The sequence below is a fragment of the Micropterus dolomieu genome, linkage group LG02 (assembly GCF_021292245.1).
Source record: "Micropterus dolomieu isolate WLL.071019.BEF.003 ecotype Adirondacks linkage group LG02, ASM2129224v1, whole genome shotgun sequence".
Lineage (NCBI taxonomy): Eukaryota > Metazoa > Chordata > Actinopteri > Centrarchiformes > Centrarchidae > Micropterus > Micropterus dolomieu.
In genome coordinates, this window is record NC_060151.1 from 21,700,412 (window position 1) to 21,710,629 (window position 10,218).

A 10,218-nucleotide genomic window follows, 5' to 3' on the forward strand; every position below is an offset into this window, starting at 1 on the left:
TCTGATTAAGAGTTGATGTTTAATGAGTTGATTTGAACTTCTTATGGCTAAAGTGATTTCAGCAGCGATCACAAGAGGTATACCGGTTATGTCTGAACCCTGAATACAAGCTTAATATAAACATTTTCATGTAGTTCTGTATGACTTCAATGTTGTGTTCATGTAAATTAATAGTTGTGGAGCTTCATGTACTGTATGCAAGATTTAATCTCTTTATGCCTGCAAGTGGATCAAAACTTCAGAACTCAATCTATAAAAGACAATACCTCTATACACCAGTGCCAACGTCAAAGCTACAGGGTAGTACTGGTATCAAGAAAGAAAATAGCTTTTGAAATGAAGCTACAATTTCTGTAAGAGACAACTAATTGTGTCCGCCTTTAAAACGTGAAGATTATTTACTGTGATAATAACAAAATCACTCTAAGCACATTTAAGTAAAATGGAAAAAAAGGATAATTCAGCTCTGAAGAGATGGAACTGTCATTCATTCAAGTGATCAAGGCCCACTAGTTTGAGGGCAGTAAACACTTATGTTCACACAATGCGAGTTCCTTAGAAATGGTGGGTTGCTGATATTCAGCAGAATACACACCCATATCAGGGAGGGAACATACACAGCAATGTGTAGTGCTTGCTAACAGGATATTTTTCGTTTGCGACTCAGATAAAACACTGCACAATGGGTAGTTATCAGTTGCTTGTGCCAATTTACTGTCCTCAAATTAGAAGCCCAATTGCCTCAGGGGAGAGCTTCACTTTGACAACAAAAAAAATAATAGCACTTAGTGGTTTTTGCTTGGTTTGTCCTCCCAATGCAGAACTGTATAGATCAGATGTGGAAGGTGACAGGAAATTCCACAGTTAGCTATGTCACTCTTAACACAGTCCAGAACAGCGAGGGAACCCAGTCAGATACTGGCTCTGTGGGGGGGGGGGGTTTCTCCCAGGGTCGGTAATCTCACGTCACCACTTGTTGCATTGTTGAGCGTTCGTGAGGGCAAGACTGCTCCCCGCAGTGCAGCCTCCTGAGCAGCCGCTGAAGCTTGTTGGAGAAGTTTTTGTTCATCTGCCTATACATGAGTGGCATCACAAAGCTGCTAGAGAAAGCCAGCAGTTTTGACACACATCTTAAAAAATAATAGGTAGGTAAGTAATGTACGTTACTAATGTACCCTGGTGCACCAGCTACAGTGTGTACCAACAGGGTCATATAGTATGGGGTCCACAGTACAAACTGTACACAGACTGAGGCTAGCAGCAGTCTGTGGATAGAAGGGTCTAAGCGAGCAGAGTCCTGATCCAGAGGTGTTGACTCCTTCCTAATGCGCAAAATAAGCACAAAGGCATAAAAAACAGCCACAGCTGGAACCACGTAGCCGATGAACATCATGATGGCGTCGGCGGCCTCCTTATTCTGCATTTTGGAGCACTCGACCATCTTAGTGGAGATGTGGTTGCACACATAGAAGAGCAGTGAAGAGAAGCTAGTGAGCACCGCACCGCCCCAGATGAAACCACACACATGTTTGGTGTTATACACACTGGACATGTATGTACGAGGCAACGCCCGCTCTATATAGTAGTCCAGACTGAGCAGCGTGGTGGAATACATGATGACCAGAGAGGAGATGTTGAAGAGGATGAGCAGGGTGATGTAGATCTCGTTGTTGTACTCCCACACATGCCAGCGGGTGAAGGTGGAGCTCAGCAGCTCCATGGGAGCCACCAGGTTGAGCACAAGGCCCGCGATGGCCATATTGACGAAATAAACATCTGGCATGGTCATGGAGACTTTGTTTGAGAGGTTGACCACGACCAGCAGCATATTGTAGCACAGCCCCAGTGGGAAGCACACAAGGAGGTAGATGAGGGAGAAGACCGACAGGATGAGGCCATAGTCCTGGCAGAGCCGGAAGTCCACGCTGGCGTCCGTCTCATTATAAACCATGCAGATCCACATCGCTGGGCTCTGACACGGGTCGAGTCTCTCAACAGCTCAACTGCAGGCAGAGAGTTAGGGAGAAAGAAGTTAGTTACAGCGGTTTTTATCAATTACCAGTATTAATTACAGCTGGATAATGCAGACAAAAATCAAATATTGTAATCGTTTTTACTCTGTGCTTCAATATCAATAAAGTCACAGTAATTTGTATAGGACTACTGGTACTTCCGTATGGTTTTTAAGTTGACAAAAAAAATGTGGATGTGCTCACCAAGCAGTTTCATTGCTCATTTCAGTGTGTAAGAACAATGAAATACATTCAGTGAGCGTATTAAGATGAAAGTTGAAAATCACAGACAATATCAGTCCCTTATTACCATCTTGACTAATATTACTGAAGTAGAGATCATGCATCACACTAGCGCTAACAAATTCTGTCTGTTACTAGCATTAAGTGTAAGTATTACATTTTGAGAAAGCCCTCCATGAGCCGAATTCAACCCTCTCTGTTATAGGTTTTCTGTGCTAGCTAGAGGGGCAAGGGAGGCCTTGACACAAAAACATGTCAGCCACGGCACAGCTATTATGCCCTGGGTAACACTGTTAATTTCACTTCACTGCATCAGACTGGCTGAATATGAATGCCTCACAATATGTTTCATTTGCAAGCTGAGCCTCACAACCCACTATTTCTCCTCTTTGAATGCCACACTGGCCTGTGCGAGTGTTTGACGCCTCTGCGAGCCTTTTCTGTCTTGCTCTGCCCCTCTTTCTCTCTCTGTTCAGAGTCACATGCAGGGTCATTGCTGCCTGCGCAGTGCTGCCCCTGTGCTTTTTTCACAAAGCGTGGTCGGGCAGCCAGATAAAGACAGACACTTTCCTAACCTGAAACTTTACAGATAGCTTTGGTGTTACTGCGAGGAGCAAAGCACATGTGCCTTCTGTTCAAGTTACTGACAGGTTGACTGGCGGTCGGGCATGTGCTGATAGGTAGATTTATAAAGAGTGAAATGTGAATCAGGCTCTGGCGAAGGGCCAGTGAGGGCCGAGTCCAGAGGTTGGAGTTCAGGTCAAGGTCAATGAAAATGACCACGAACATGTTGGGAGCATTTGTGATCAAGACTCATGGGGCTGCAAGTTCTCAAAAAGCTTAGGTAATGCTGCCTTGCATAATTAACTCAGTTCATTTGAAATAAATTATTTAAATAGCTTTGGTCAAGGAAAACAGGATTGCAGTCATAAGTCACCCAAGTTCACTGTATTTTACTTCCTCTGTAATAATTTGGCTGTTATGTTTCCACAAGTTTGGCTTCACTCCCCAGACTGCTTTAAAATGAATGACTCTCCAAAGAGAAAATACATTTTACAATAAATGGTGTGTGCTAATCTGCGCAGAATTTCCTGGAAAACTCCCCCATGAAAATTTTGTGGAACAAAGTGCAGGAAGGCAGCTTTGTTTTCAAGAAGACGAGTAACGATGCCAGTAAAGGGGAAACATTCTTCCGTTCACTTACGCAACACCACTACAGAGGCTGCTTTGGCCTTAAGCCTCAGACGCATACATACACGCGCACACACAAGGGCTCAGACCCTCCTCTATACTAATCCAATTGGCTGTAATGAGACTATAGTGGAGGCTGGAGCTCAGAGCCGGACTGGAGCAGGATCAGGAGGAAGAAACTGTTACTGTTTACAAAAAAAAACTTTCTTCACAGAGAAAGGAGCACTGGTCAGGCCTCTTGTAAACATGGCTCTCTAATACGAGCAGCTAGGTGACAAAACTACATAATTAGCTGTGGTCCTCTCCCATAGATTATGCACTCTTTTCTGTATGTGTTGTAAATTCAAAGAAGTTTGTTCAACCTTCGCTCCTTCAGCAACCTCTGATCACTTCAGGAGAAAATGGGGAAGTTGGTGATAATTAAAGAGGGCACACTGCTAGCCACCCTTTCATTACCACGCTCATTCTGCAGCTTCCGATAGCTGTAGGGTACCAAACATTTTGCACAAAAAAAAAAAAGAGCCATGGGTTTGTGGTGTGCTGGTGTTTAATTACTTAAACTGTTGACTTTGTTTCCAAGAACTTTCCTGTTCCATACACCTCTGCAGACAGTGGTAGCCGAGTACTTAACAAAATGCCTTGACAATGACAAAGCAATGATGAAGTAGAGATTAAAACTAACACCACAGTAAACAGTGGAAAGTGAAACCTTGTGAAACATCTACCAACTGTAAGTAACAACAAAATATACACAGAGTACACAGACTTTGTTTCATGCTGAACCACAAGGCCCGACCAGGATTTCAGTCTTTTAAAAATAGACTGAACAAACAGCATTGTTGGCACAAAATATAGTCCTGACTAGGGCTGCTCAATTAATGTAATCGCAATCTCGTAATGTGCGATTACATAACCGCAAAAAGTGCGTGATTTAATAAAACAGGCAAGGTGTGTGTGACGCTCTTTTCTCCATGTGCGTTACAGTTTGCTCATTATCTCCGCCCACACTGGGCTCTCGCATGTGCCCCTAGAAACAGATAAGCCTACGTGCAGAAAAATTATTTATGAGCAGTGTGCCAGTAACTTTTAAGACAACAACCTACTGTAACCCCCCTCCCCGCCCTGTCGCTACTCATTCAAAACATAGTCGGAAGCGCCACCGGAGCAGAGAGAAATGCTGGTGCTCTGGTTGCTCTGTGACAGAGAGACGTCGGCAGCAGCTGAATCGGTCAGACAGAAGAAAACACAGAGAAGGTTTGGGTTTGGCTCGCTGGCCATTTAAAATTAGCTGTATCAGTGCCTTTTGCTGTTCAACATGTTCAACTTTTCACAGAGCCGATGTGCTTCTCAGTCACTTTTTGTTAACCAACCAATCACAGCCTGGATGGGGTGGAACATTAAAAAAGGTTTGACGTGCTACAGCAAATAATTAAATGTTGAACAATATGATTATTGACAAATTAGGACTAAACATTAACAGTTGAGAAAATTAGAGACTGATGTAGAGACTTTTGCTTGTCCAACGATTAAATAAATAAAAACAACCCACAGAAATGAAACAGCTGTACCTGGATTTAATATTCGACTAGTGGTAAAATAGTATACTATTATATGAAATTATAACGAATGTAGTATATTATTGTTATACTAACAGTATACTGTTAACTAAACGTTATACTCTTTATTTAATACACTTGTGTACAGTTCCTCCTCCAGGTTATGGATAGAGTCTCTGCATTAGACAGATGTACTTTCAGCCGGTGGCAGTGTGCCAATATGTGCTGCTTCAAGCCGCCTCCTCTGTAGAGCAACACGCTCCCCTTGTTCTGTTTTACATCTGTTTTACTAGTTATTGTTATAAATATTGTTTAACTTTGTTCATGTTGAGAAATACACATTTCAAAATGTCAGTATTTCTCGCATTCCTTGATAATTAAACAAGTAGACTCATAGTACCATTTGTTCCATTATAATTGAATTGCAATCTCAAATTGCAATATTGTCCACAATAATCACAATATGACTTTTTCTCCAAAACGTGCAGCCCTAGTCCTGACGCATGAATAGAAAAGAAGACGGCAGTTACAATACAATATTAAGGAGCAATTTGTCTGACTCTGCAGATCTTCCGAGTTACAACAAAGAAGGAAAACACATTTATTTGCTATAACAATATTTTAAATCAGGGTTTTCATGTAAAGCTTGTGAACAATCACTGCTAGCTTTGCAACTTCTTCTTTGGTGTTTTGAAAGTCATTGCACTTTTGCTCTGCACATTTTGCCAGCAGCTCATGATAGTGAAATCTCTAGTTTTCTACTCAACTGAAGGTGAAACAGGAGAGGCGGAAGTATTTATACCTGACTTGGACGCACTGCAACTTCGTACTGTGTGAGCTATGTCTTTTTCAATTCAGAGTAAAGAGGAAGTCCACTTTCATTTCAAGTCTACTTCAGATTCCTCTTGCTGGGGTTGCGTGAAGGTCAGAGATATACTGTTCACATAAGTAAAACAACTTACAGGCACTATACTCAGTTGCATACATTACCTGGCATTTGAAGTGGTGATGTATGTCCCTCTTTTTAAGTCTATATCAATGCATTGATCAAAGCATGCTAATTAGTTATCGAAATATGCACAAGAGGACAAGAGGAGGACAAAGCTCAGTTGAATTCTTCTCGCACGACTTTGACTTGGTTAATAAGCCCCTTCTGAACTTTTTGCCTTGCCTTTAAGTTGTAGTAATATTCCCTGAGGGGGAGGCCGGTCTTGAGCATGCCCCACCAAACATGATCTCATAAGAGTGACGCCGACATGCTTGACGTCTCAGTGTTTTGAACCCAGATCTCGCATGCTGATGGGAGTAGTGTGACATACTGAGCCCACACCCCTCGTATATGCCCATTGGAATTTACAAGCTTCTTCTCAAAAAGTACTGAGTGATGTCATATGATTTGCTACTCATGTCTGCAGCAACGTGCGGTGGAGCGGCAACAGAAATACTGCAGAAAGAAAATAACATTACTTAACTCCAGTTTACACACGCTGCCTGTGACGCGTAACACAATGACATTTTATGCACAACATTTTCTAGCAATTAATAGTGTAGAATTTAAAGTAACTGCCCCCAGAACTACCAAACTACTTTTGCCATGAGAGGCGATTAAGATGTAAATGGTTCATTTAAGAAAGTCCCTAAATCTTTCTAGGTACTTGTTCGTTTCTCAGCTGCCAATTATTCTTGGAAAGCAGCCCAATAACTGAGAGTATTAATGAGGGCTCTGACTTCAGGTGCATGCTAATGCTGCATAGCATTTCGCAAATTGAAATTACTAAGCACTCGGAGGTGATTAAAATACTTGCCACCAACTCCATTTCTGTGGAGGGGTTTTATATAATTCAGAACATTTTCCCAAAATCATTATCAGTCCCCACAGAATTGAGTGCTGGATTATTTTGGGCGGGGTAGGATAGCCTGTTTTTGATTGGATTCCTTACAAAATTCAGATTTTATAGCGAACTGTAGATACAGATCAGTTATCTACCTGCCTACTATCCTTGTTCTTCATCATCAGAACTTGACTGGTGATCCACAGAAAACCTAAAAGCTACAAAATGTTGATATTTCAATTGACTCACTGCTGAACAGTGTCAGATTTTCTCTGGAAAAACAGTACTTCCTCAAATCAAGTTGTAGTGTAAGAGACTCTGGTCAAGCACAGGTCACGGTCAGTCTCGACAGCTTCCTCAGCTTCTTTTTGGAAACAGGTTGAACTGTCACAGGAATCACCAAGGTCATAGATCAATGGGCAGCACAAAGCAGGCTTACGGTCATTAAGCCATGACCCACATGCCCATGTCCCCTTTGGTCACATGGATTAAGTTGAGGACAGCGATTGCAAAGCCTAAATCTCAAGAAGCATTTCATTTGCTGAAAGGTGATCCTTTTCTGAGCAGAACTACTTTGTCAGAAAATAGCATTCAAAGTTGATGTCAAATATGGTCAGGTGGATGTGCTGGCCATAATTAGTGGTACATAATTAGTAACTAAGGGAAACATCTGTTAAGATCTGTTATTAAATAGTGGCTTTAAAAGCCGTCAAAGGTTTTGATATAATTGATCAAAACAAAGATGTCAAGCCCTGTTGAAACTACTGGATAAAAAGAAAACTACATACTAGGAGAATATATCCATGTGCCTGTGTGGAGTATAACAATCTAACATTGGCATCATGCTTGAAGCAGTTTATTATATTGTATTTTATGAATGACTGTACATCACAAAACTAAACTTTATATTAAAAAAAAATAGTACTTACTCATCTATGGCCTGGGCTTTCCTGACATGTATTAATAGATTGACTGGTCCAGTAAGCAAGGGTGCCATCATCGTGCAGTCTACCATTTATAAACCTAAATCATTGCTTATTGTTAAATTAATACTATGACATGACATTAGCTCCAATGGCAGATGTCCCATCAACAAGATATTATTCACGCAAAGAGCAGTCTGCCACAACTTCACAACTACACTTTTTACTGCCAATGAAGGAGATTTTTAACATCAGAGCTCTTTGATTAAAGTGATACAACCTTTCCCCCAGCGCTTGAGAAAGCTGATCTCGTGAGAAACGTCTTCAGGTGTTGTTTTCCAAATATAAACGGGTCGTTAAAACCGTGGAGCCAACCACAGCTGAACAACGGTGAGAAAACAAACCAGCCCACCGTGGTCTGTGTGTGTATAATTGCGGACATTGTGTCTCTCCATCACACTTGACTGCACACATCAAAGCGTGGATAGCTGTCACGGCTTCACCATTATTCTGCCATTTCTGCGGGTATTGTTGACACAACTAAAGCTACTCACTCTCGCATTTAGCCATCTTCAACGGGGAGAATTCACCTTTCCACGACTGCAAGGTGAAGCTTCAAGCAAATCGCATTAGTAGGTCAAAATAATAGAAAAGGGAGGAAAACTTACCAAAAACGTATATATTCGGGTCAGTGACAAACCTACGGAGGCATAGAGTTTGGATGTAGCATTTCCACTGACATTTCTCAGGCGTTTCATTTCACAAACAGACGTCCTAAAATATGAGCTTCGGCTTTCCGCGCGCTCTTATAGCCCCAAAACAGCAGCAACAACAAAAAAGAACCGTTTTACTGCATGTTGATAGACTTCACCCATCAACTTTTCGGTCGATGCTTGTTCTGAAAAGGGGCTGTCCGTAACGAGACTTTACTACTGCTGAAGTGCTGCTGAGCCCTACAGTGTGTACACACGTGACCCTCCCCCACCGTTATTGCTGCTGCACGATCGCGAGTCTACTCTGATTGGACGAAGGACAGGGAGGTGGGGCGCGAGAGAGGCCGAGGGAAACGCACACACACACACACACACACACACACACACACACACAATACTGCAGTAATATATGAGAACAAGTAAACATAATATGAGTGTCATAGTGTAAGTGGCGACTTTTGACTTCTAGTGTGACTCATCCACTAAAGTCATGATTACACTTAAGTAGCTTTTTTGCAGGAAAAGTCATATTGTGTATGTATTTCTGTTTTCCCATTCTCATGCATTACCCAATTACTTAACTTGAACGCAATCCTAACCCTACATATGCTTAAATAAAAATAATAATAATAATAATAATAATAATAATAATAATAATAATAATAATGTAATAATAATACACTTTATTTATGTAGCACTTTTACAAATTTATTTAGTAACAAAGTGCTTTACATTGTGGAACTCTCATTAAAAACTTTCAATCATTTCAAGATAGAGGCAAATTAAATCAAGCAATTTGAAATGACATAAAGTTAAAAAGAAACAAGATTCCACACCAGTGATACAGTTAAAATAGACGTGTTAGACAGAAATGGAAGGATGCACTAAAATGAATAAAAAGCTGTTTGGTATGGTATATCTAAAAGATGTCACCAATCCTGCAATGACAGGTTCACAATTTTTCAAGTCTGCCTTAACGAAAGATAGTCAAGCTACCACACGAACATCGCAACAGGTGTAGCGACCCAGTCATTTCTCCTTTTCATACTGGCCCTGAAGACATCCGTTCCTAAGTCAGTTCATTGTAAGTAATGGAGGACACAATCCATAGTCTTAAGTCTGTGTAAAAATACATTCCAATGTTTACCTGAAGGTGAGGTTTCTGCAGTCTATATTAGACAAATTGAGTCTTTTTAATACAAAATAGACTAATCACTTACGCTGAGAGTGCATCAGGAAGGGATATCACATATGAACATTGTAAATCCTGTTGTAACGTTCATATGCACACCTGACTTTTGTGAACCTATCGTTTAGCCCTAACCTAAACAGTTACCTCTGTAAAGCCTAACCATTTAAACAGTTCCGGTTTGAAAACTGCCTTGCAATAAAACAACACAAGGTATTGTGTTGGTGGGGTTGTGGTGTTTCAGGTTCCGGTGAGATATGAAATTTGATACAGAAAGGCCAGTTTGAGTAAAACGTTCAAAGTTCTTGTCGCTCAAAATGAACATTCAACATTCCCCGAGGCGAAATAATGGTCGCTTTCTATTATGGAAATATGAGGAATACGAGGAAAAGCATTGATTATCACTTTGGGAAGGACTGTATGTTACAATGGTGATATGCTTTTGTTTTGTTCTATTGAGTGGAGACTTTAATTAAGCAACAGAAGTTTGCTAAGAAGATTAAAGATTATGATGTAAATTCTTCGCAGTTTATAGCACATATGATAATCTTGACACGGA

General features: G+C 41.0%; 1 protein-coding gene across 1 annotated transcript; it reads right to left on the bottom strand.

Annotated features, from left to right (window-relative positions):
- gpr146 (G protein-coupled receptor 146) lies at nt 1-8,697 on the bottom strand. The gene is made up of 2 exons (XM_046041929.1): nt 8,426-8,697; nt 1-2,003 (listed from the first exon to the last, which is right to left on the bottom strand). The coding sequence occupies exon 2, from the start codon at nt 1,961-1,963 to the stop codon at nt 962-964; it is 1,002 nt and encodes a 333-aa protein (XP_045897885.1). The 5' UTR covers nt 1,964-2,003; nt 8,426-8,697; the 3' UTR covers nt 1-961.
- Between the last annotated feature and the right edge of the window lie 1,521 nt (nt 8,698-10,218).

Excerpts from the sequence above, each read along its gene's own strand:
- gpr146 (XM_046041929.1), bottom strand. The coding sequence starts at position 1,963 with ATGTGGATCTGCATGGTTTATAATGAGACGGACGCCAGCGTGGACTTC.